Source organism: Staurois parvus, unplaced genomic scaffold (genome assembly GCF_062004578.1).
Source record: "Staurois parvus isolate SC_StPar_1 unplaced genomic scaffold, SC_StPar_1.0 ptg001098l, whole genome shotgun sequence".
Taxonomy (NCBI): Eukaryota; Metazoa; Chordata; class Amphibia; order Anura; family Ranidae; genus Staurois; species Staurois parvus.
In genome coordinates this window covers 593217-620258 of record NW_028318894.1, presented here as the reverse complement: position 1 = coordinate 620258, position 27042 = coordinate 593217, and the positions used below count along the sequence as shown (strand labels likewise).

Here is a 27042-nt window from a genome sequence, read left to right as displayed (position 1 = left end):
CCCCCCAATATTCTGTAGTCCTAACTCTACAAATTAATTGAACCCCCATAGTAGAGGCACATGTATTTAATGGCTAGACCAAGGGCAGGTGGACCTGTGGGAACCCACCCCTCTTTAACCAAAGTTCAGACACTTTCCCCCCCTTCCTGTCCAGGCCAATTTTCAGCTTTCAGCGCTGTCACACTTTGAATGACCATTGCGCAGTCATGCAACACTGTACCCATATGATTTTTTTAGCATTTCTTGAGACAGAAAAAACTTTATTTTGGTGGTCTTTTTATTTTTTTGCTTTATAAATGCAAAAGTCCAAAAATTTTGAAAAAAAGTGTTTTTCTTATAAAATTTTGCAAATAAATATTTCATCATACATCTTGGCCAAAATGTATTCCGTTATCTTTTTAGTAAAACAAAAAATACCCCAAATTAGTTTATAACGAAAAATTATAATTTTTAAAAAAATATTTTAATTTTTATTTTTTTTTTTATATTATTATTTTTTTTAACATACTGTCACCATGGTGACACTGTACTACCTGTGGGGGGTGATGAAGATTTTTTAAATTATTTTTTACACCGATTGCTTTTACACCCATAAAGAGGAATAATTTCTCCTTCTCTCTGGCTGCATTCTTGCAGCCATTGAGAAATACTGTGTGAGATGTGATTGGTCACAGCTTGTCACATGGTACAAGGCTGTTGTGAATAGCCCTGTACCATGTGACCTCTGTGATCATTTACAGATTTCACACGTAGTAAGCAATGATGTCAGAAGTGACATGTGATCGCTGATTGATCAATCAGTGATCACATGATCGTGACCTCGCACATAGGTCCCGTACGATGAACGGTGTTCCACTGTGTCTGGAGGACACAGCGGGCACCGGATTGTGGTGCTGCATGCTCCCAGGGAGCGCACACAAGCAGGGGGCGGGGAGGCCATTTATAAATGGCCACCCACCCCTGCACTGCCACCGTCCGGCCGTTTATATACAACGGCCGGACAGGAGGTGGTTAAAGGTACAGGAGCGCACCGGACACCCAGCATATAGCACAATGGCAGCCAAGGTGTCCAGTGTGTCTCCTCCCCAACAATTCAACAGAACAAAAAATGGCCACTGCCCCAGTACCCTGATAGTCAGGAATCGTGTTTGTGTAGTTAGTGCCGGGACACGGCTAGGATTTTGGTTTCGAGGTTTTTGCCGTTACTTTGTGGAACATTGTACAGCACCTGTAAATAGCACCAATAAACACTGCACTGTGTGACACTACATCACTGGACTGGTATCTGTCCCTGAAAGTGTGCCCATCCCAGGGAGCTTTGTACCCGCTACCCATCCCCAGTCCACGATTCAGAAACATTGAACTGCAATTTCCACTGCTCTGACCAGTCTTCCAGCAACACCAAATCCTGTTCCATGTTACAGGTACCTCCAAGTTCTATATGTAGTCTCGGGGGTCCCTGTGGAAGTCCATGTGTGGACATTTCTACCTATGATAAATGACAGGCTAAACCCACCTGGAGACTTTCTCCACACCTGGAGTGTGCTGAGTTCTTGGAGAACGTCTACACAGTGTTTCCAGATTGGCTTTATCACCCCAACGAGCTCGCTCCAGTTCATGGATGTCATCATTATGTTTGGAGGATCTCACCAGTCAGGAGCCTTTCCTGTCATCCTACATGTTCCCTTCTGAGGATTGTTCTATCCTTCCAAACAAATGTATGAAATCATGGATGAGTCCTCCTTCTATGTGATCTAGAAGATCTTCAATCACAATGTCTTTATGGATGAAGTGGATGGCCCAGTTTATATATTATTTATTGCTTTACAGCTTTATTCCCTCCAGGATTCATTCTTTATTTATAGAACCATTCAAGGAAGTGTTCTTACTTTGAGAGATCTCCACCACCATTCCTCTGTGACCATTACATCCTTGTCATTTATGCCAACATCCTCATTATGAGTGGATTGATATATATTTTTATACTTTAGGATGTATTTTTGCATTTTCTTCAACAAAAGGATCAGTTTTGGTGGTATCTGTTTTATTAACTATACATTTGGTTTTTGTGTTCTGTGTTTTTAAGACTTTTTTATATGTAATAAAATATCTTTATTAAACATAAGAGCTATTTATTATTTATTATTTTTGAACTTCCCTGGTAGTCCTGTAAGATAGATATTTTTATGTCTCTGCAGTTGCTCTGAAATCCACAAGGTGGTGATCTCACTTATACCCAAACAAATGGTCTCTATGGAATACAGAAAGGAAATGATGTCAGGTACAAACAGGAAGTGATGTCGGGTAAAGACAGGAAGTCATCTGGAATAAAGACAGGAAGTTCCATATGGTAGAAACCAGCAAGGAGACGTTGGTGAAAGTGGCAACAGAGGAGGTAATAAGATGTTATTTCCTATTTACACCCAGTAACCCCCCGTCATGTCCGTCCTCTTCCTCCATAGTCATGTCTGTCCTCTTCCTCCATAGTCACTGTGACATCTTTTATCTCCAGCAGATGATGATACACACATATATAGTGTGGGAACCCAGATGAACCCCTTCGGGGGCAGAACATTCCCCCACTTCCGGGCCGGAACATTCTCCTCATTGTGAAGATAAATTCTAGTAATATGGTCCTCATGGATGAAGGGGAGCTGAGGGGTCTCTTTGGGGGTACAGAGGATGGAGGACTTTGGGGCCCCTTGGAGGGTAGTGGATCCCAAGTTCTCTGAGGGGGTAGAGTAGCCAAAGGACTTTGGGTCCTTGATAGGAGATCTCTGAGAGAAGAGGAGGTACTATGGCTCAGGGAGTCGCTGAGTTAGGGAGGGGGCTGTTGGTCTATGATGGTCCTCCTACCTGAACTTACTTTCAGACCTCCTTACAGAACTCCAGCCAAGAAAAGAAGGCAACCTTCACCTTCTTACCATCTCACCTGTCAAATAATATTGTCCAAGTGGAATGAAGGTCAGTTCTTCACCCCTTGGTGGGCACTTGTTTCTAAAGGAGGTCTGTATGCTCAGCATAGACTAACAGGTAGTCAGGGGTCAGTGCTATACATCTTCCGGAGACAGTCCCATACCTTCCCATGACACAGGCTCTGGCAGTGCCGGTGCTGGAATTCAGCACACCAGGAACCCACCACCACTCTGTACAATATCCTGGGTATTACAGTATATTTGGCAACCAAAGGTCTTCCCCTGTTGTCCCCCTCCTACCCACACTGAGCTGCCATTGGAGGGAGGAGAACAGAGTCCTCCCCCAAAGCTCTCTCTGCTCCACCAGCAGCATTCTCCTGCTATCCAATCCCTTCTCTTCCTGCAGAGAATGACAGTGACATCACTCCTGTCAGTCAGCAGGCTGCCGGAGATTGGAGCCTTGCAGCCGGATATCGGGCAATTATCCTGATTATCCAGCAACTCCAATCAAAAGTCATCAAGTTCCCCTTCCTGGACACCACGATGACCCAACATTGACCTCACAGCACTGCCTCAGAGCAAACAAGTCATAGGAAGGATCATATTTATCATTCCTTGTCTGCAGATCTAAAACTCATCAAAACCAGTTCAGAGACCAAACAAACCCAACAGAGAAAAGGGGATTTCTGATCCAGCAAGCCCAGGACCATGAAAATGTACTAAACGTTAAGCAGTCCCAGCGATGTGGAAATTTATCAAAAAACTATTTGTCCAAGGGACTAAATCCGGGTCCCAAACTACTTGTCCCTCATGACAATCTACTTGTCCTGATAAAAATAATAATTGAACCCAAACCATATTTATATCCGGTGTTTATTGTTCTATTACTGAATGAGACATTTTATCACGAAGGACTGTCAATGGATGGATGTCCCTATAAAGCATGAAATGACTTTACCAGGGTGGAGAATATGAAGGTTGATGCACATGGAAGCACTTGGGTGCTCAGTACAAGCACATGCTGAGCAGACAAATCAAGCTCCAGTGTCCTCCAGGATTGGATCATTTTGTTTTCTGTTCAGCCCACTGATTGGATGAACAATATGAGTAATGTATGGACTGCCTTAATGAGCCGATACAACAGGACAATGACCCAAAGCATACAAGTAATTCAACAAAACAATGGCTTCAACAGCACAGAATACTCCTTCTGGAGTGGCCCAGTCAGAGTCCTGACCTCAACCCGATTGAAATGTTTGTGTAGTATTATGTTCAGCAGACTGTGTTCTTCTATTGTTGTGACTTAGATGATGTTCAGAGCACATTTTATGCCCAATTCATGCAAAACCCCACGTAATCCCAAGGGGTTCACATACTTGTTCTTGGAACTGTAGAGTGCAGCAGTCAGGATGAGCACCATGTTCACATAAGAGTCCCCCCTTGCATCAAAGTCCCCATCTTTACCCCCTTACATGAGTGCCAGCGGAGTCCCCCCTTACGTCAGTGTCCAGCGGAGTGTCCCCCCCTTACATCAGTGTCCAGCGGAGTGTCCCCCCCCCCTTACATCAGTGTCCAGCGGAGTGTCCCCCCCCCCTTACGTCAGTGTCCAGCGGAGTGTCCCCCCCCCTTACGTCAGTGTCCAGCGGAGTGTCCCCCCCCTTACGTCAGTGTCCAGCGGAGTGTCCCCCCTTACGTTAGAGCTCAGCGGAGTGCCCCCCTTACGTCAGAAGTCAGAACTCAGCGGAGTGCCCCCTTTACGTAAGAACTCAGCGGAGTGCCCCCCCTTACATCAGAGCTCAGCAGAGTCCCCCCTTACATCAGAGCTCAGCTGCTAACTGGACATGGAATAGGGAAGTGTGAAGCTCCTGGAAGAACAGGGAGAGGGGAGGTAGATAAGGAGAGAAGGGAAGGGGGTGGGGAAAGCTCCATGGTAGAGCAGAGATCGCTCACCCCCAGGCTGCTCTCTGCAGGCTCAGACATCGCCAATTGTACAACCAGATGAATCTTCAAATTTCCCCCCCCCACGGGGCAGTCACAGAGCAGAGGGGTGGGAAGAGTCGGAGCAAAACAGAATCTCTCTCCTCCCCCGTCTATGCGGGGAGGGAGGGGGGAAGTGTGCTGTCTGAACAAGTGTCACAGACACTGAGCGTGCCCAGCTGCTGCTTGCCTGCAACAGGGATAAATGTAAGAAAACATCCTGCACTGCGCCCGGAACTACATGTCCCGAGAGTCAAGAGATAGGATTTGTAAATCCCGGAGTCAAAACTAAATGTGTTCCCATGGGGGCAGTAATTCTTCAATGTCCAGCAACCCTCCTATTCCCCCCTCACATCCACATCCTATTATTGTGTGACCAATACCATCCAAATCATTCTTACTTTCATTTCCCAAAGTTATCCGTCTACAAGGAGACCTGTATAGATCACATGATGGCACCAATGAGGATGGAGGAGGACCGGAGTCACATGACTGAGAAGATACTAAACCTCACCCTGGAGATCATCTACCTGCTGACCGGAGAGGTGAGGAGGATTCTAGGAGGTCACATGACATCACTCCTACATCTATTAATAAAACACAGACCTGACTGGAGAGGTGAGGAGGATTCTGGGAGGTCACATGACATCACTCTTATCTCTATTAATGAAACACAGACCTGACCGGAGAGGTGAGGAGGATTCTGGGATTCTAACATGATGTTCCTATTGGTTCCTCAATACAGAAATTGAAGTCAGGTGATCATATGACCATCACAGTGCCTCCATGTGACTCCCTAAACCCTGAGAGACACAACATGGAGAAGATTCTAGAAGTCACCAAGAAGATGATGGAGCTGCTGACAGGAGAGGTGAGCGGTGCCGGGAATTCTGGGACATTCTCCAGTAACAGACAAGGGATGTGTCTGGATGGTGACTGTATCATTGTGTGTGTCAGGTTCCTATAAGGTGTCAGGGTGTCACTGTCTATTTCTCCATGGAGGAGTGGGAGTATTTAGAAGGACACAAGGATCTCTACAAGGACGTCATGATGGACAATCAGCCGCCCCTCACATCACCGGGTAAGAGGAGACTTTATTGTAAAGGAGAGAGCAGTACGGAGGATCCACCTAGATCCCCCATCATCTGATAAACACATAGAAACAATGGATTCAGTCAGTGTGTGTGTTTCCTACAGATGGATCCAGTCATGGGAACCCACCAGAGAGATGTCCCCGTCCTCTGTATTCCCGGGATTCCACACAGGAAGGTCACACCATCCCTCACCATCATCAGGTAGATGATGACAATTATTGGTAGTTGTGATTTATACACAGCATGTTTGTTACAATGAATGTTTTATTATATCCTGTGACAGAAGTGTAGGCAGGACAGAACACACACGGAGGATGATAAACACACAAAGTTTTATTGAAATGGGAGAGACACTCAATCAGGGTAATAAGGTAGCGTCCGGGTACCCAAAAAGGGGGAAGAGGGGGGAGGAGTCTGAACAGTTGTAATCCCGGTAGCGATGACCCGAGCACTCGGGGGGGGGGGGGGGGCAGTCCAGGTAGCTACGATAATCCAGGCACGCAATAGGGCAGTCCAAGCAAGTATTAATCCACGTGGGGCAGTCCCAGCAAGGGTAATAGAGAGATTCAATGGGGCAGTCCAGGCAGAGAAAGTATGGGTGTTCAGTGGGGCAGTCCAGACAAGGCAATAGGGGAATTCAATTGGTCAGTTCAGATGGAAAATATGAGCATTCAGTGGGGCAGTCCAGACAAGGCAATATATTGTTTCAAAGGGGCAGTCCAGGCAGGGAAGTATGAACACTCACGGTTTAGGCAGGGGTAACTTCCCAGATGCACACAGCGGTCAGTAGGCAGGGGTAACTTCCCAGATGCACACAGCGGTCAGTAGGCAGGGGTGACTTTTCAGGCACACAGCGGCAGCAGGCAAAGGTAACTCTCGGGCACACAGAGGCAGCAGGCAGGGGTAACTCCCGGGCACACAGAGGCAGCAGGCAGGGGTAACTCCCGGGCACACAGAGGCAGCAGGCAGGGGTAACTCCCGGGCACACAGCAGCAGCAGACAGGGGTAACTCCCGGGCACACAGCGGCAGCAGGCAGGGGTAACTCCCGGGCACACAGCGGCAGCAGACAGGGGTAACTCCCGGGCACACAGCGGCAGCAGACAGGGGTAACTCCCGGGCACACAGCGGCAGCAGACAGGGGTAACTTATGGGCACACAGCGGCAGCAGGCAGGGGTAACTTCTCAGGCACACAGCGGCAGCAGGCAGGGGTAACTTCTAGGCACACAGCGGCAGCAGGCAGTGGTGCCTCCTGGGCACACAGCGGCAGCAGGCAGCGGTAACTTCTGGGCACCCAGTGCAGCAGGCAGGGGTATCCTCTAGGTACACAGCGGCAGCAGGCAGGAGTAACCTCTAGGGACACAGCGATCAGCAGAGCACTCAGCAGGGTCTGGGCTGTGGGGTCTGGCCTCAGCTCAGACCTCACACAGCTGTTCTTCCTGTGATCAGGGGAACAACAACCGCCAGGGTTATGCTCCGGTCCTCTTATCCCGGAGCAGGACGCTTCCTGGTTGCAATGGCCGACCCTGCGTCAGGTTGCTGGGGCAATGAGGCATGCCCCCCTCACTCCGGCCGTGCCCAGGGAGCCTTTGTCTCCAGCGGGAGCAGAGCGCGGGAAGCCTCGGGAATGCACTGCGCCCACCGGGACAAGGAGGGGGGGCGTACAGAGACACCCCAGTGGCCTGCAAGTGAAGAATCCACCTGCAGGCACAGCAGGGTGTCAGACTCCTCAGTGGTATCACCAGGGAGAGGTGCTAACCACACCACAGGGGACAGTTCCTGACCTCCTGCACAGCCTTTGATGTAGGCCTGTGCAGGAGGTAGGAACCTGAAAGGGAGTGAGGGGAAAGCTGTGACAGGAGGGGGGAGGAAGATGAAGGAGAGTAAGGGGGGACTGTGACATATCTTTCAGAGTGGACTCCTCGGGGATAATAATATTGATGTTAAAGAAGAGTATAAAGAGGAGGATGAGGAGTATGGAGTGATGGAGGAGTTTTCAGAAGGACACAAGGATATGATGGAGCCACCTAATACCAGGAACCCACCAGAGAGATGTCCCCGTCCTCTGTATTCCCGGGATTCCACACAGGAAGGTCACACCATCCCTCACTATTACAAGGTTGGTGGGATGGAGCATCTAGAACATGGACTTCTTGAGGTGAGGTGATTTGGTGAGGATTTTTTAAGTGTAATATCACAATATTAAAGCTTATGTTTTACAGATGATATTTTCTCTCCTTCTCTTGGTTTAGAGTGAAGATCTGCTCGATATAGAATTTGAGGTGAAAGCAGAAGAAGAAGAGGCGTATGTGAGGGATGATCAGCAGTCTATGGAGGAGGATGGAATAACGGGGACATTTATAGAGGAGGACACTCCTACAGAGATCAGCACAGGTGGGTCATGAACACTAAATCCATTCCTCCACCCATACTGCTCACTGATTGGTCCAGAGTAGGGCGGGGACTGGGTGATATCAGCCTGTAATCCCCTGGTCACTTTCCTGAGCTGTGTTCCCCGTCCTGTATTCCTGGATTTCTCTCGGATAATCTTCCTTCTCTGTGCTGCAGACACAATTTATGTCTCTAGACTGGATTTATGGAGGTTCTGGGGTTCAGCTGGCAGCAAAATGTTGGTGTTCACTATAGATGTTGCTCAACTTGGCATTTGGCGTATGAGACTTGGACATTTTTTCCCATGCCCGGGTCCAGCAAGATCTCTGACAGAACAATTCTCCCAGGGTTCCTTGCTCTGTGGTCTGCTGGCTGTGCCGGGTGGAGGGATATGTCTGTAGTGTCTCAGACCCAAGTCACTGAGTGCAGTCTCAGGAGATGGGAGGCAGCGGTGTGGGATCTCTGCAACTTGTCTACAGTAACCATTTAATATTCCACTGATTACTGAATACCAATATTATGAGTCCTGACCATTACACTGTATAATTTATATTGTACATTACATACTCCTGACCCCTGCACTATATACTCTATGTTGTACATTACATACTCCTGACCCCTGCACTATATACTCTATGTTGTACATTACATTCTCCTGACCCCTGCACTATATACTCTATGTTGTACATTACATCCTCCTGACCCCTGCACTATATACTCTATGTTGTACATTACATACTCCTGACTTCTGCTCTCCCCCTCCCCCCACTGCTATATACACATAATATGGATTCTCGTTTGTTACACCCATTTCCTCCCAGCTGGACATTTTATATCGGGTGATGTGATTGGAGCACAGACTTTTACATGGTGATAATAATGTGATAACATCCTCCAACTTTGGACCCTTAGACTGAAAGTGGGGGTGGGGACCCTCGTCCTATAATCCCCTCATCACTGTCCCTCCTATAAAAGACAGTTCTGGTTGTTTCCTCACTCTCTGACTAAGGTCCATGAATAAAGAAATGACCTGGTAGGAGATCAGAGGAGCCATTTCCTAGTTCCCTTGAGGGTGGAATTGTAAGCTCCTCAGAGACCAAGCTGCCGGATGTGGGCGGAGTCCTGGTTTGGGGGAACCAATCAGCTCCTGTCTAGTAATCCTCTTTGTCTTTGTATTTTAGTCCATGGCCGGGAGATGAGGAAAACCTCCGAGGATTGTCTCACTTTGTCTCCAGACTGGAAAGTAGAAGATGAGGACATCACACAGTATAGTCCAGGAGAAAACCCGGCTTCCTCCAATGTCCATCCGGCACCACCCAGTGTAGATGGACCATTGGATTCCTCGTATCCTGAGGAACCTCAGACTGTGCGGGACCGGGCTGGCCTTCCAACAGGGAAGAGGTTCTCCTGTACAGAGTGCGGGAAGGGTTTTCCTTCTAAATCTCATCTTAATGTGCATAAAAGATCTCACACGGGGGAGAAGCCGTATTCCTGTGCTGAGTGCGGGAAATGTTTTTCACAGAAGTCCAGTCTGTACAAGCATCTGAGAGTTCACACAGGGGAAAAGCCGTATTCCTGTTCTGAATGCGGGAAATGTTTTTCAGATATGTCTAACCTTTATCATCATCAGAGATCTCACACAGAGGAGAAGCCGTATTCCTGTTCAGAGTGTGGGAAATGTTTTGTAGAAAAATCAAAACTTGTCAGACATCAGAAGTCTCATGAGATGGAAAAGCCATATTCCTGTCCTGAGTGCGGGAAATTTTTTTCAAGGAAGTCTAATCTTTACACACATCAGAGATCTCACACAGGTGAAAAGCCATTTTCCTGTCCTGAGTGCGGGAAAAGTTTTTCACATAAACCCAGTCTTTACACACATCAGAAGTTGCACACAGGGGAGAATCCATATTCCTGTTCTGAGTGTGGGAAATGTTTTTCAGGCAAGTCCGGTCTTTCCACACATCAGAGAATTCACACAGGTGAAAAGCCATATTCATGTCTTGAGTGCGGGAAATGTTTTTCAAGGAAGGCCAGTCTGTACAAACATCAGAGAACTCACACAGGTGAAAAGCCATATTCCTGTCCTGAGTGCGGGAAAAGTTTTTCAAGGAAGTCTAATCTTTACACACATCAGAGAACTCACACAGGTGAAAAGCCATATTCCTGTCTTGAGTGCGGGAAATGTTTTTCAAGCAAGTGTGTTCTTTTCAGACATCAGAGATCTCACATGGGTGAAAAGCCATATTCCTGTCCTGAGTGTAGGAAATTTTTTTCAGATAAATCCCATCTTTACAGACATCAGAGATCTCACATGGGGGAGAAGCCACTTTCCTGTCCTGAGTGAGGGAAATGTTTCTCACTGAAGTCCTGTCTTCCTGTACATTAGAGATCCCACACAACCCTGGAGGTGTATTAGTGCCTTGAGTGCGGGAAATGTCTTCTAGATGAATGTTGCTGGACATCCCAGCTCTCATGTGGGGAAGAAGCATACCCTGATATACACCTCAGATATACTCCATGGCTGATCTTCATCATGGAAGGAACAGTCCATAAGGAGATCAGAGGCCCCCAAAGACATGGATGAAGTGTGGGACCGGGTCGGCCATTGATGGCAGCAGAAGAAGTTTTCAATGTATTTTCCATGAATGGAAGACATTCCAGCAGCTCAGATGTGATCCTAATAACATTGGTTCCCCCATTCACACAGGAGGAATGGACATGAACTCTCACTGAGGGAATTGCTATACAAACATTCTATGAATAGACCCCCAAATGTCAGGAGACGTTTCTATAAAGACGGGAAGTATGGAGCAGAGAAATGAATAGACCTCCCAGCAATGTTATTACCAGGCTGCAGCTAGGGGGAGCTCTAATGTCACCCCAGCAGAGGGATCCCATCTAGCCCACATTAACCCTCTCACTGCCAGAGCTGTTTCTGCATGATTTTGCACACATGGGAAAATGCAGATTTTGGTCCTGAAGATGAGATAAACCCCCAAACATCTATTCTGTGACATCAGAGGCCCTGGAGAATAAAATGGTGGTGATTGTTAAGGTGTTCCCCGTACACAGATTCCCCTTCATATCCGCCTTTATTTCCTCCTTTCCCCCATTTTCTATGTTGGGATCTTTTCTACAATACTTTGTTATAATAATGGAACACGTTGTGTATTGTATTGTACACCAATAATAATGACTCCGCCCCCACATTCCAGACAAGGGATCTTCCTGACCAATCGGATTTCTTCCTTTACTATTTCCTGATTTTTATGCTTCAATCTTGTTAAATGTAAAATTATAATAAAACATTTATTGAACAAAAACTATTGTGTGTGTCGGTGCAATGACGGCAAACTTCAATATAGAACATTGCTCCTCGGTGACACCTCACACCCTTCAATAACGGCGCAGAGTGCGGGGGTCAGCAGTATATCATATACAGCCCACCATACAGAGTGCAGAGGGGGGCTGTAGTGTGCCCCCCCTCCTGATCCATACCAGTCCACATGTCCACAACATGGGGGTCACCTTACCAGGAGGATTCCCCCAGGTATAGCACCTTGGCTGGTGGCTGCGGGGATCTGTGGGTGGGGGTCATATTGGATTCTGGAACCCCCTTTAATAACAAGGGGCCCCCATATACCGTCCCCCCATGTGAATGAGTATGGGGTATATAGTACCCGACAATAGCACCAGCCCAATGACAGCTCCCTAAACTGTCATCATCTACATAAGTGAAGGGACAGGGATGGTGGGGACCTTATTACCCAAATGTGACCAGTGACCATATTTGGTCAGTGATGTCACTGCTATCCCCGCCCCCTTCCTTACATGGCAGGGATTCCCAATGACATCACTGATTCCTGGGGGTGTGGCCTCTGTACCCATCCATGTCTTCCTCAGGCACCAGTGACAGCGGGAAGCTGTTATATATAGAAGTGGTAGAAATGTCTCTTCTATATGTGATGATCGGCTCCTGCAAAACACGGGACCGGAACAGGCAAAGTTTGGTTTGTACTGTCGTCTCATCCCTACTCTCCGACAACTAAACCCAGAGATCATCCCAAGTGGTCATTGTATTTGTCCCTTACATTGGTGACCAATGGGAGAAGGACCCCTTATATCAGTGATCAGTGTAGTGGTCCCTTACATTGGTGACCAATGGGAGAAGGACCCCCTTATATCAGTGGTCAGTGTAGTGGTCCCTTACATTTGTGACCAATGGGAGAAGGATCCCCTTATATCAGTGGTCAGTGTAGTGGTCCCTTACATTGGTGACCAATGGGAGAAGGACCCCCTTATATCAGTGGTCAGTGTAGTGGTCCCTTACATTGGTGACCAATGGGAGAAGGATCCCCTTATATCAGTGGTCAGTGTAGTGGTCCCTTACATTGGTGACCAATGAGAGAAGGACCCTCTTATATCAGTGGTCAGTGTAGTGGTCCCTTACATTGGTGACCAATGGGAGAAGGACCCTCTTATATCAGTGGTCCGTGTAGTGGTCCCTTACATTGGTGACCAATTTGAGAAGGACCCCCTTATATCAGTGGTCAGTGTAGTGGTCCCTTACATTGGTGACCAATGGGAGAAGGACCCCCTTATATCAGTGGTCAGTGTAGTGGTCCCTTACATTGGTGACCAATGGGAGAAGGACCCCCTTATATCAGTGGTCAGTGTAGTGGTCCCTTACATTGGTGACCAATGGGAGAAGGACCCTCTTATATCAGTGGTCCGTGTAGTGGTCCCTTACATTGGTGACCAATTTGAGAAGGACCCCCTTATATCAGTGGTCAGTGTAGTGGTCTCTTACATTGGTGACCAATGGGAGAAGGACCCCTTATATCAGTGGTCAGTGTAGTGGTCCCTTACATTGGTGACCAATTGGAGAAGGATTCCCTTTTCTCAGTGGTGAGTGTCGTGGTTCCTTACATTTTGTGACCAATTGGAGAATGATTCCCATTTATCAGTGGTCAGTGTAGTGGTCCCTTACATTTTGTGACCAATTGGAGAAGGATTCCCTTTTATCAGTGGTCAGTGTAGTGGTCCCATACATTGGTGACCAATGGGAGAAGGACCCCTTATATCAGTGGTCAGTGTAGCGGTCCCTTACAAAAGACTAGAAGGTCTAAAAAAAAACTAAATGTGAATGGATCACCAGGACCAGATGGCTTGCATCTGAGAGTCCTCAAAGAATGAAGCCAGGTCATTGATAGTCATTCCTCATCTTTAGGAAAGCTTACTGACCGGAATGGTGGCAGCAGATTGGTGAAAATCTAACGTGATTCCTGTATTCCAGAAAGGACCGAGATACATATCTGGAAGCTCCAAGCCAGTCAGCCTAACATCAATAGTTTGTAAACTATTGGAGGGATGATAAGGGACCATACCCAAGAATTTGCTGATGAACATAGTATCATTAGTAGTAACCAGCATGGATTTATGGGAAAAGATCGTTCTTGTCAGACCAACCTATTAACAATCTATGAGGAGGTGAGATGTGATCTGGATAAAGGACCCCCGTGGATGTAGAAGGAACGAGGATTGTGTCACTTCCAGAGTCACTCAGATGTAAACAAGCCATTTCCAGCTTGTGAAAGCATCAGAATGAACTGATCTTGGTTTGGTCGGATGTTTTTATGGTCAGATTGGGATCTGGGGTCCAATAGACCGCAGATGTCTCAGTAAAGAGAACCTGTCTGATAGCAATAAAAGTAATAAATAAATTGGGACAGAGTAAAAATAGAAAAAAAATAAAATAAAAAAATGAAAGCACCCCCCCCCCCCCCGTGTTTGCACACAAAGGCTCCCACACGTGTCTCCACACAGGTATGGCTGGAAATGTCAGAGTGAGAGCGATAATTCCGGCATCAGACCTCCTGTGTAACTCTACACTGGTAACCTGAGTGACACCTATGGGGGGGATTTAGGCCCCGTAGTTTGGCGCCGTTCCACTGGCGTTTGCAATTGTAAAGCGTGACATGTTAGGTATCTATTTACTCGGCATAACATCATCTTTTACCCCAAAATGGTATTATATTGTGTTTGCTGCACTAACATGAGGTAAAGTTTATTTTCTAAAAAATGTGTATTAAAAAAATCTGCAGAAATACGGAGCGACAAATATTGTACCAGCAATCATGTTCCTCTCCAGGGTCTCTGCCTATATATAATATTTGGGGGCTCTCAGTCATTTCCCAGCAAATAATGACTTTTACATGTCGGAATGTCAGAATTGGCCGGGTAGGGAAGTATTAATAATAAATACAATAAATAATCATCTCCTGACATTTAGGAGTCTATTAATAAATGGAACAACAACTCCCCCAGGTAGAAGTGCCTTCTGTGTGAATGGGATGGGGGGACCAATGGTAGGAGGCTCTTTGCTGAGCTGCTTGAAGGGTTTCCATCCATTTCACATGGAAAATACCACATTTGTCTATTGGATGGTGAGAATTCCTAGGATACTTAGCGCCATCTAAAGGCCAAATGCAGAATTTCCCATTTTAAATCAATGGCTGGTGTCATAGTGTTGGTTTAATCCCCTGATGCCGAGCACACGCAAATTAGTGGCCTCTCAGACCAGACCTGGGATTTTTTCCGTGTGTACTTGTCTTTGTGCTGGGAGCACACCGCATGGCGCACTCCCAGCACAAAGACCGGGGTGTCAGTGAGAGCCCCGGGTCCTGGAACTCTCAATTCTGGGTCACATGATCGCTGTGACAGCCCCTGATTGGCTATCACAGTGATCAGTCACTATGAAGCCCACCCCCTTATTTTCTCTCTCTGAATGGAAGAGAGATACATTGTATCATTATATATGTTACACGTTGTGTAAAATACCGTATTGTCTTGATATTTTATTAACTTGTATTGGTGAGAAAAGCTCAAAATAGAAAGTCCTTCCAACTCTTGCATAAACTCAAAAATTGATTTAATAATAATTGCATAAAATTAGAAATAAAATATTGGAATACAGAATGTTTAAATAATGTCCAAAAATATAGTTCTGTTCTTGAGATAAATATTATATGTAATTGTGTATGTGTGTGGTGTCATAAAGTAGGCTCTCTTAGCCTTGCTTCCAAAAAAAGTGTGTGTCCAAAGTCTTTGTTCTGCTCTAAAAAAGGAGCAATTCAGCCCCCACCATCTCCTAAAAGTGGGCTGGTATTCTCTTGTAGTCCCACAATGATAAATGACAACAGATGTATTAGTCTTGGATACAAATTTGTACAGCGAGCGCTTACTGTAATACGGATATGATAAAAGAGAGAGAGAGCCGCTAGAAGACCAAAAAGGTAACCAACATGACCTTCCAAGATAATATATAGAAAAAAGGTGCAGCGCTAATAGTAAAACATCAATATAAAATCAATAAAATACTAGAACAAATAAGGACATGAAGTCATATATTCGTCATAAATACGATATTCAATCAAATGTCCTAAAACATGCAATGAGGTGCAATGTGTCAATTCTGCCAGGTCCCCTTTAAAAGGTGAATGATCCAAAGGTGAGCAGGAAATAAGTAAAGTGCGCACTCACCAGAAGTGCGTTTAAAATACGCATAAAAGAAGTATCCTCTCTCCTGGTGCATCTAGGATCTCCCCATCCAGGTGAATGGCGCATGCGCAGCACGACAAAATGGCCCCGGCGTACTGCGCATGCGCTGGTCGCTGGCAAAATGGCGGGCGCATCAAGCACGATTGCCATTTCAAATTATAAATAGCAGTGAGAGGATGTCTGTGCTGTAAGCCCTGCACCCTTTGAGAACGTGCTTAGCACAAAACGCGTCAGGGCGGCTACAGCACCTGGACATCCATTCCATGATTGCACACCAAGTTTTAAGAAGGGACTCTGGAGATGTAATAGTGTCAGATGCACCATTGAACCAGGATTGATGACCGGTGAGAATTAGTGAACGCAGCTTCACCTGGATGGGGAGATCCTAGATGCACCAGGAGAGAGGATACTTCTTTTATGCGTATTTTAAACGCACTTCTGGTGAGTGCGCACTTTACTTATTTCCTGCTCACCTTTGGATCATTCACCTTTTAAAGGGGACCTGGCAGAATTGACACATTGCACCTCATTGCATGTTTTAGGACATTTGATTGAATATCGTATTTATGACGAATATATGACTTCATGTCCTTATTTGTTCTAGTATTTTATTGATTTTATATTGATGTTTTACTATTAGCACTGCACCTTTTTTCTATAGATGTATTAGTCTTCTTCCCTCCCCTCAGAGTCTGAGTGAAACTTTAGCTTACAGAGATGGGGGAGGGATAGCTAGACTAATTACTACCACATGTTGCTAGAATGTAGAGAAAAAACCCAAGATAACAACTCAATTATTCTATTAAGATCCAACTCATTCATACTTATGTTAGTACTGTTAGTAAGCAGATATTAGATATTAGGTTAAGGAAAGCTTCTAACATTTCCCTCTCAAAATGATCAATTTATCAAATCTTAATCATTTTCCTTATCTTAATCCATTATACACATTCTCGTCACTTTCGTTTCCATTCATGCGTTTTAGATCTTAAGATAACTGATCTGAACATATATTCAACTTGATTCTATAATGGGAAAATGAATTATTTGATAAACCTTTTGTTTTGTATCACATAAAAATATTTTTACCCTTATTATTTTCCTTTCCTTTCACCAAATAATTGATCCCCTTAATAAATGTAACATTATAGCACAATACTTTAAAGTATGTATGTCACTTAAAGAATAGATGTTTTACATTTTCCCTCCAAAATATATGTGTAGCACACAGTTCTATAATCCATACATCTTTTCAAATTACCTTATCAACATTTAAACATAACATATGTTCCCTAACTTCAATTCATTCATGTATATCAAATGGTTTTGTTTTTTTTAAATATACATATAACAATGTATTCCGAGATACCACTTGCTACACATCTGGACATGCCTTGGTCTATCACCACGGCTTATCCTCTTGGACATTTAACCCATGTTTTGCCCTGTTGACTGTCTTCATACACACCACGTCTTAAGCTATATGTCTATCTTTCTAGCACGACTCATTCAACATGAAGTGAGCCATTTATCCGCAAGTATACACTCTACTTCCCCATTTTATCTTACCCAAAGCCCTCTGTTATAGAGTCATTGTACAAATCCTGTGACCCGACTTGTATCCGGGAATATTGCATGGCCTTATACTTCCTGCTTCCTGTTCTATGCTGACCTGGATGCAGTTCTGTTGTACAACATGATTCCTCACACCAGCAACTTGTGTTGTCTTCATTCCTGTACATGAAACATGGTGTCAGAAGTGACTGGAATCAGGACTGAGCCTCTTGTTTGGAGCGCAGCAGCTTTGGGAAACACAGGTTTGTGAACTACAGCCTGAGACTGAGGATTGTCTGAGATTTGATAGCTCAGAGGCTTCCTGACAATATGGCTGCCATGAATGGCATACCTCCCCCAGAGGGGATGACAATGAGTGGGGATTGGAGCAGCAATTGGGAATCTTTCAGAGCTGAATGTGAAGATTATTGTCTGGCTACAGGCTGGAATGAGAAATGTGCAGGAGTGCCGGCAGCAACTCTGAGAAGAGTCATGGGCAGTGAATGCAGGCATGTGTATAAACACAATGTGACCCTCACAGCAGATCAGCAACACAATGTTACAGCCATTGTAAATGTACTGGAAGATGATCTCATACCTGCTACAAATGTCGTTTATGAAAGGGATGTGTTTGGATGCTGCAAACAAGAAGAGGGAGAATCTTTGGATCACTTTGTTACACACTGGAGAGAAAAGGCAGCAACTTGTGAATATGGCACTCAGAGACCAATTGATAAGGGACACAATTGTTGTTGGTATAGCTAGCGAGAGAGCACACGCAGGCGCCTCCTAAGAGAACATGAGTTAACTCTACACACAGTCATTGAGACGTGCCGTACAGCAGAGCTCACTGACAGACGTCTGAAAGTTATGGAACAGGACAGACAGCAGACCGACAGCACAAACATTGCAATGCAGCATGGCAACAGGAACAAACTTCAGCAACGCCGCCTGATGAGCACAAATACTGCCAACTCTACAGCCTGCAAATACTGTGGGACTGTGCATGAAAGAATTAAAGAGCCATGTCCAGCTTATGGGGAGTCTTGGAAGTCTTGTGGAAGAACAAACCATTTTGCTAACGTTTGTTTGTCAAGTAAACGACGGCCATCAATAGGCAAATTCCACAACGTGGAGAACACATCCGCATATGAGGAAGAGACACACCACTGAAGTTATAGACAGCAGTGAATTGATGGGCGCTGTGCAATCCAGAGGAAAGAAATGGTTTGTCACTTTACATGTAAATAATAAGCCCCAATCCTGTCACCTCCATTCAGGAGCAACGTGGGATGTAATGTGCTTAAGAGACAAAATGGTGTCAGCACCAGAAGCACGTCTACTGCCAAGTGACACCAGGTTAAAGTTATACTCCGGTGCGATTATGAAATCTCTAGGGCTCTTCAAGACAGAATGTGCCATACGTGGACTAACACACAAGCTGGAGTGTGAAATTGTGGAAGCCTGCCAAAAGCCACTGTTGTCTGGCTCAACCTGTGAGCGTCTAGGGCTGATACGTTTCTCCGTCCCTGCAGAGCTTAATGTGATGGACAATCTATCCAAGGGGCCCTTGACAAAACAACTGCTGATAAAGGAATTTAGTGATGTGTTCACTGGGCCAGTGGAATCTGTACCAGGGGAAGTTCATTTCCACCTTGATGTGAGTGTCCCTCCAGTCCAATGTGCACCACGCAATGTGCCGGTGGCATTAAAACAGGCAGTTAAGGCACAGCTTGACCAGTATGAGGCCAATGGACACTTGGCACCAGTGACTGACCCAACTGGCTGGATAAGTAACATGGTGATTGTAAGGAAGCCAAATAAGCTACGAATATGCATAGATCCCAAATTCTTAAATATGGCACTGAGACGATCTCACTACATCATGCCAACTCTCGAGGATGTTTTGTACAAGCTGCCAAAGGCACGTCTGTTCACACTTGTTGATGCCCGGGATGCATTTTACAGTGTAAGTTGGATGATGCAAGTAGTTACATGACAACCTTCTGGACTCCGTGGGGCAGGAAAAGATGGCGCAAACTGCCTTTTGGAGTATCAGTTGCACCAGAGGTGTATCAACGTAAACAACATGAACTATTGGCTGGACTCGGTGGTATTGAACCAATAGCTGATGACATCCTTGTGCATGACTGTGGGGACACAGATGAGGAAGCAGAGCAAGATCATGATGGCAAACTGCTGGAACTGACGAATCGTTGTAGGCAGGTAAAATTGAGACTTGGCATAAAAAAACTGCAATTCAAGGTCAAAGAGGTCCGCTTTCATGGACACATTCTAACCTGGGAGGGTTTGAAGGCTGACTCAAAAAAAATCGGAGCCATATTGGATATGCCGCAGCCAGCAAATGTGAAATCCCTGCAACGCTTCATTGGATTTGTTACCTACCTAACAAAATTCCTACCACACCTCTCAGAGGTCTGCGAGCCATTGAGAAGGCTTCTGGACAAGGACGCTGTTTGGCATTGGCTTCCTAAGCATGATAATGCAGTGCAGGACATCAAACTCTTGGTCACGGACACACCTGTCCTGAAGTACTATGACGTTACAAAACCTGTAACTATTCAAAGTGATGCGAGCAAAACTGGACTTGGGTGTTGTCTATTGCAAGCTGGCCAGCCTATCGCTTTTGCTTCAAGGGCACTGACTCTACCGAACAAAACTACGCACAAATAGAAGAGGAATGTCTGAGTATAGTGTTTGCCTGCCAGCGCTTTCACCACTACCTCTATGGGCGCGACGAGATCACGGCAGAAACTGACCATAAACCTCTGATTTCTATTGTCAAGAAACCCCTTTTGTGTTCACCCAAACGTCTACAGAGCATGTTGTCACGTTACAAAACTATTGCCTAAATGTTGTCTATAAACCTGGTCCTGAAATGTACATTAGTGACACTCTTAGCAGAGCTACAGCAGCAGGTGGTACACCTGAGTATGCACAACACACAGTTTGCAATGTTCAGCGGGACCTGGAGGTCCTGTCACAGATTAATCATTCAGACTATTTATACGTCACGGACCAACGATTGCTTCAGATAAAACAGCACACTGAAACCGATGAGAGTTTGCAGGCTCTTAAATATGTTGTTCTGAATGGTTGGCCTGATTCCAAGTTGGAAGCCCCATTACTTGTGAGAGAATATTGGACTTTCAGAGATGAAATCGCCATTCAGGATGGTATACTGTACAAGGGGCCAAGGGTCATCATTCCTAAATCTTTAAGATGGGAGATGCTGACTCGTATTCATGCCAGTCACATTGGAGGAGAAGCATGCTATAGGCAAGCACGTGATACCCTATACTGGCCCAACATGCAGAACGAGATTAGAGACTTTGTTAGCTGTTGCTCGGCATGCAATGAATATGCGCAGGCACAACAGAAAGAACCTATGATGTTGCATGTGCTGCCCACCCGGCCTTGGCAAATTGTAAGCATGGACTTACTGAATTATGCTGGCCAGGATTTTCTAATTGTTGATCACTATTCCGACTTTTGGGAGATTGAGCTACTTCCTGACCTGTCTGCTGATACTACCATCAAGCGTTGTAAAGCACAGTTTGCACGTTATGGCCAGCCGGATAGAGTCATCTCGGATAATGGACCTCAATTTGAATGTGATCAATTCAGACGGTTGTCTACAGATTGGGGATTCGATCATGTTACCTCATCCCCGAGGCACCCGCAAGCAAATGGCAAAGCAGAATCGGCTGTCAAGATAGTGAAGAATCTTTGTAAGAAGGCCAAGTTTGATGGTACTGATCCGTGGAAGGCCATTCTACATTGGAGGAGCACCCCATCTGAAGGCATGGACAGTAGTCCTGCACAGCGCTTGATGTCTAGGAGACTGAAGACTTCATTGCCTGTGGCCAACATATTACTTGATCCTTGTGTGGTTACAGGTGTCCCGGCGAAACTGCAGCGGAGGAAACAGATTGCCAAACTGTCATACGATGTGTCTGCTAAAGACTTGCCTGAACTAAGCATTGGGCAGCCAATCCGTATGAAGCCGATTCCTGGTGATTTTACCGGTCGCTAGAGACTGGGTTCCTGTGTTCAGAGGGTTGCTCCTCGATCATATCTTGTGGATGTAGAAGGCAGTCTTTACCACTGCAATTGAGTGGACCTGCAAAAGGCAGAACGATTCACCGCACAAGCCTATGAGCATCCTGCACGTGATCCTCCTGAGGTGCTCAATGCCCTGAGTCCTACTGGACCATATACTCAAAGCAGAGAGAACTCCGCTGTCATATCGGGATACAATGAGGATGACATAATGCAGCCACATATCCCGTCAAGTTCTTCTCTGCCAACCACACCAGCCAGGAAAGAGGGTCGCTCCTTATCAACACCTTCTGGAGCTGAACGGATTTCCCCAGGAAAATCCCTGTGGCCTTGCATAGTGGTCGAGTTTCCAGACCACCAGATAGACTCAATCTGTAGTGTATCTACCAGTCACACAGCATGCCATGTTCAAGACTGTTCAGGATCTGTTTTAGTTTCATTGTTTACAAGGTTTGAATTGAATGTAAAAAAGGGAGACGTTATAGAGTCATTGTACAAATACTGTGACCCGACTTGTATCCGGGAATATTGCATCACCTTATACTTCCTGCTTCCTGTTCTATGCTGACCTGGATGCAGTTCTGTTGTACAACATGATTCCTCACACCAGCAGCTTGTGTTGTCTTCATTCCTGTACATGAAACAGCTACCAGACACTTCTCGGGGCTGCAGTTCCTCTGAGCTCCACAAGGTGGCGATCTCACTTCTACCCAGACAGGAAGTCTCTAGGAAAGACAGACAGGAAGTCTCTATGGAAGACCGGAAGTGATGTCAGGTACAGGCAGGAAGTGATGTCAGGTACAGGCAGGAAGTGATGTCGGGTACAGACAGGAAGTGATGTCAGGTATAGACAGGAAGTTCTATGAATGAAGAAGTAAAGAGAAGACATTCCTGGATGTGGCAGCAGAGGAGGTAATACGTAGATGAACCCCTTCAGGGGGAGGAGTTGATGATAATATATTTGCTCCCAAAGCTGGCCTACATGGTTCAGTTTTATCGTTCAGCCAGCGGGATGACCAGAAAAACTGAAGTGATTCCCCCATCCACACATTGGAGGTGGATGGGGGAATCCTCCCCGCTGCACTCTTGTATTCTGACAATGGGGGGACTCCTCCGCTCTCAGAATACACAGATCAGCACTGAAGCTATTGGCTGCAGCCGCTGGGGGAGTGGCTTTTGTCTGGAAGTGGCCACACATGGATGGAAATGTGAGCGATCCCTGCTGAACCAGCTGAAATTCCATGGATCTATGGTCACCTTCAGTGACTTCCTCCCCTCCCCCTCATCTCCTTCATGATGGAAGTCAGAGAATCCTATGACATCACACTGACCTCACAGCTCCTCCTCCCAAAATCCCTCCATCCAGAGTCAGAGAATCCTTTGACATCACACTGACCTCACAGCTCCTCCCCCAATGTCCCTCCATCCAGAGTCAGAGAATCCTATGACATCACACTGACCTTACAGCTCCTCCTCCCAAAGTCCCTCCATTCAGAGTCAGAGAATCCTATGACATCACACTGACCTCACAGCTCCTCCTCCCAATGTCCCTCCATCTGACATTTTTCTGATGCTCTTAGGATGTGGGGCCCCTTGGTATCCTCACATGTAAAGTGGGACTGTTGGTCCTGCGTTGTATGTAATGACATCAGAATGCTGCAACAAGCCTATACCCTGCGTAGTGTGGGGGTCCTGTGGGGGGGAATTATACCTCAGCCTGAAGTGGGGCTTTAATAAAATGGAGACCTGAATGGAGAGGTGAGGAGGATTCTGGGAATATCATTTGATGTGACTATTTGTGTTCAGATGTAGAGTTTTCCTCCTGTGAAGTCTGGAGATCATATGACATCACATTGCCTCCACCTCCCTCCCTGATAGAAGAGAGAAAGAAGAAGAAGATTCTAGAAGTCACCAGAGAGATCACTGAGCTGCTGACAGGAGAGGTGAGCGGTGCCGGGAATTCTGGGACATTCTCCAGTAACAGACAAGGGATGTGTCTGGATGGTGACTGTATCATTGTGTGTGTCAGGTTCCTATAAGGTGTCAGGGTGTCACTGTCTATTTCTCCATGGAGGAGTGGGAGTATTTAGAAGGACACAAGGATCTCTACAAGGACGTCATGATGGACAATCAGCCGCCCCTCACATCACCGGGTAAGAGGAGACTTTATTGTAAAGGAGAGAGCAGTACGGAGGATCCACCTAGATCCCCCATCATCTGATAAACACATAGAAACAATGGATTCAGTCAGTGTGTGTGTTTCCTACAGATGGATCCAGTCATGGGAACCCACCAGAGAGATGTCCCCGTCCTCTGTATTCCCGGGATTCCACACAGGAAGGTCACACCATCCCTCACCATCATCAGGTAGATGATGACAATTATTGGTAGTTGTGATTTATACACAGCATGTTTGTTACAATGAATGTTTTATTATATCTTTCAGAGTGGAATCCTCGGGGATGATAATATTGATGTTAAAGAAGAGTATAAAGAGGAGGATGAGGAGTATGGAGTGATGGAGGAGTTTTCAGAAGGACACAAGGATATGATGGAGCCACCTAATACCAGGAACCCACCAGAGAGATGTCCCCGTCCTCTGTATTCCCGGGATTCCACACAGGAAGGTCACACCATCCCTCACTATTACAAGGTTGGTGGGATGGAGAATCTAGAACATGGACTTGTAGAGACTATGGGCTCCAATCACAAAGCTGTATCTTCCCGTATCCCAGTATGTAGTAAGATGCTGCATTCTGATTTTTAGTAGTGAAGCCTGCGAGTAATTTACCACTGGTGTCCATAGCAACACTTGTAAATAGCTTGTTGTTAAGGAGAGGGCAGCCGCCAGTGTCCCCAACAACCAGTAAACAAGGAGCGGATGGCCACCAAGTTCCCCGCTGACAGCTGTGACAGGTCTGGTATGGGTTTTGAGTGAAACCCCGATGCCAAAATAGTAAAAAAATGTTGTGGGTTCCCCTTCAAAATCAATACCAGACCCTTAGTGAGTGCCCACCTTCCTCCTGAACCATAGTAGGCCACATATCCTCAACATGAGGTGGGTGCTTCAGGGCAGGGGCACTCTGCCACCCCTCAAAAGCACCTTGTCTCCATGTCGATGGGGAAAAGGGTCCCTTCCCCACATCCCTGGGCACTGTGCGTGGGGGGCTTATTGGAATCTGGAAGCCACCTTTAACATGGAGGCCCCCAGATCCCGGCCCCCCACAATGGGGGGTGAATAGAGTACATAGTACCCCTATTCATTCACCAAAAAAGGGTAAAAAAAGCACTGGAATAAATTTTTGACAAAACAAAAATAAAGAAAAACATCCTCCTGATGTAGATCCATCGATGATCCAATCACAATACTCGCTGTCATCGCTGACTCGAAGAAAAAACAATGCTCTCCTCCTGCTGTCTGACAGCTCCGTCGCCTCCCACGTGTGAAAAAACTAAGGAGTTCTACCACCCTGTGACATCACTGGGTGGCCTTGCCCTCTTGTGACGTCACCAATACAACATGCCCCGGTCAGTGACATCACCAATACAACATGCCCCAGTCAGTGACGTCACCGAGTGGCACCGCCCCTTAGTATATTTAGTGGCAGGAGGCAGCAGAGCTGTCAGACAGAGGGGAGTCTTCATTGGGAGCGGAGCTTTTCTTTCTGAGTCAGCGGTGACAGCGAGCATCGTGATTGATGATGGATCTACACCGGGGGGACATTTTGCTTTATTTTTGTTTTTTTAAAAAAGGATTTGTCAAAAACTGTCTTATATTTTTTGGGGTGAATAATTAGGGGTACCATGTACCCCATACTCATTCACATGGGGTGAGGGATCTGAGGGCCCCTTTGTTAAATTTCTTAAGTCTCCTGCCTGCAAACCCCCACAGCCACTAGCCTGGGTTCTGGGGAAGAGTCCCTTGTCCCTATCAACATGGACAAGGTGCTCTGGGGGAGCAAAGCCCCCCCTGCCCCAGAACATCCACTCCATGTTAAGGGCACGTGGCCTGGTATGTTTCAGGAGGGGGGGTCACTTGCTCATCCCCCCTTTTCCTGACCTTCCAGGCAGCATGCTCAGATAGGGGTCTGATATGTATTTCTTTAATTTTGGCAAGGGGTCCCCCTCAAAATCCATACCAGACCCGAGGGGGGACTCCACGCCATTTTCTTAATATTTAATTGCCGGTAATTATTTTTTTAAGATTTATTGGTTAGGACGTGGCGGCGGCTGCTCGCTCCCTAACAACCATGTTGTTTACTGATTGTTAAGGATGCCTCCTCGATCCCCTACAGTCCGGCTTCCATCCCCTACACTCCACCGAAACCGCCTTACGCAAACTCTCCAACGACCTGCTAACCGCCAAAGCTAATGGCCACTATTCAGTGCTCCTACTCCTTGACCTCTCCGCAGCCTTCGACACAGTCGACCACCCCCTCCTCCTCAAAAAACTACCCTCTCTCGGCCTCAGAGATTCTGCTCTCTCCTGGCTCTCATCCTACCTGTCACAACGCTCTTTCAGCGTTTCCTATAATGCTACCACCTCCCCCTCACTCCCCCTCTCTGTTGGGGTCCCTCAAGGCTCTGTCCTCAGGCCCCTTCTCTTCTCCATCTACACCTCCTCCCTTGGCCAACTCATACACTCTCACGGCTTCAACTACCACCTCTATGCCGACGACACAAATCTATCTCTCAACCCCCCACCTCACCCCCTCAGTCTACGCCCGAATCACACACCTACTGAGCGACATATCAGACTGGATGTCGCTCCACTTCCTTAAACTGAACCTCTCCAAAACCGAGTTTCTTGTCTTCCCCCCCAGCCCGGACACCACCCCCCATCGACTTCACCATCATGTCCAACAACGCCACCATCAAACCCGCCCTGCAGGCCAGAGTACTTGGTGTCATTCTGGACTCCAACCTATCCTTCCAGCCCCAAGTCCAATCTTTAACAAGGTCATGCAGACTCCACCTCCGCAACATCGCCAAAATCCGCACGTTCCTAACCCCAGAAACCACTAAACAGCTCATCCACTCCCTCATCATATCACGACTTGACTACTGCAACTCCCTCCTCACTGGCCTGCCTCGCCGCTGGCTATCCCCGCTTCAGTCCATCCTCAATACGGCTGCCAGACTCATTCACCTTTCCAACCGCTCCATCTCCGCCACCCCCCTCTGCCAAGCCCTCCACTGGCCTCCATTTGCGCAACGGATCAAATTCAAAATCCTAACACTGACGTACAAAGCTGTCCACCATACTGCCCCGAACTACATCACTGACCTAATATCCAAGTACCGCCCAACACGCACATTCTGCTCCTCACAAGACCTCCTTCTCTCTAGTTCCCTGGTCTCCTCCTCCCATGCCTGCCTCCAGGACTTCTCCAGGGTGTCACCCATCCTCTGGAACTCCCTGCCCCAACCCATCAGATTATCACCTACTCTCCTCTCCTTTAAGCGCAC

General features: G+C 46.5%; 1 protein-coding gene and 1 pseudogene across 1 annotated transcript in view; both read left to right on the top strand.

Annotated features, from left to right (window-relative positions):
• The window catches only part of LOC149440272 (uncharacterized), a 30579-nt pseudogene extending 19817 nt beyond the window's left edge, over positions 1-10762 (top strand).
• A 5563-nt stretch (positions 10763-16325) lies between these two features.
• Positions 16326-27042, top strand: part of LOC149440271 (uncharacterized) — a 75872-nt gene continuing 65155 nt past the window's right edge. The window contains exon 1 of the mRNA XM_089658834.1: positions 16326-16377. Within this exon, the coding sequence (XP_089514960.1) occupies positions 16326-16377 (52 nt within the window). The remainder of the gene's footprint in view (positions 16378-27042) is intronic.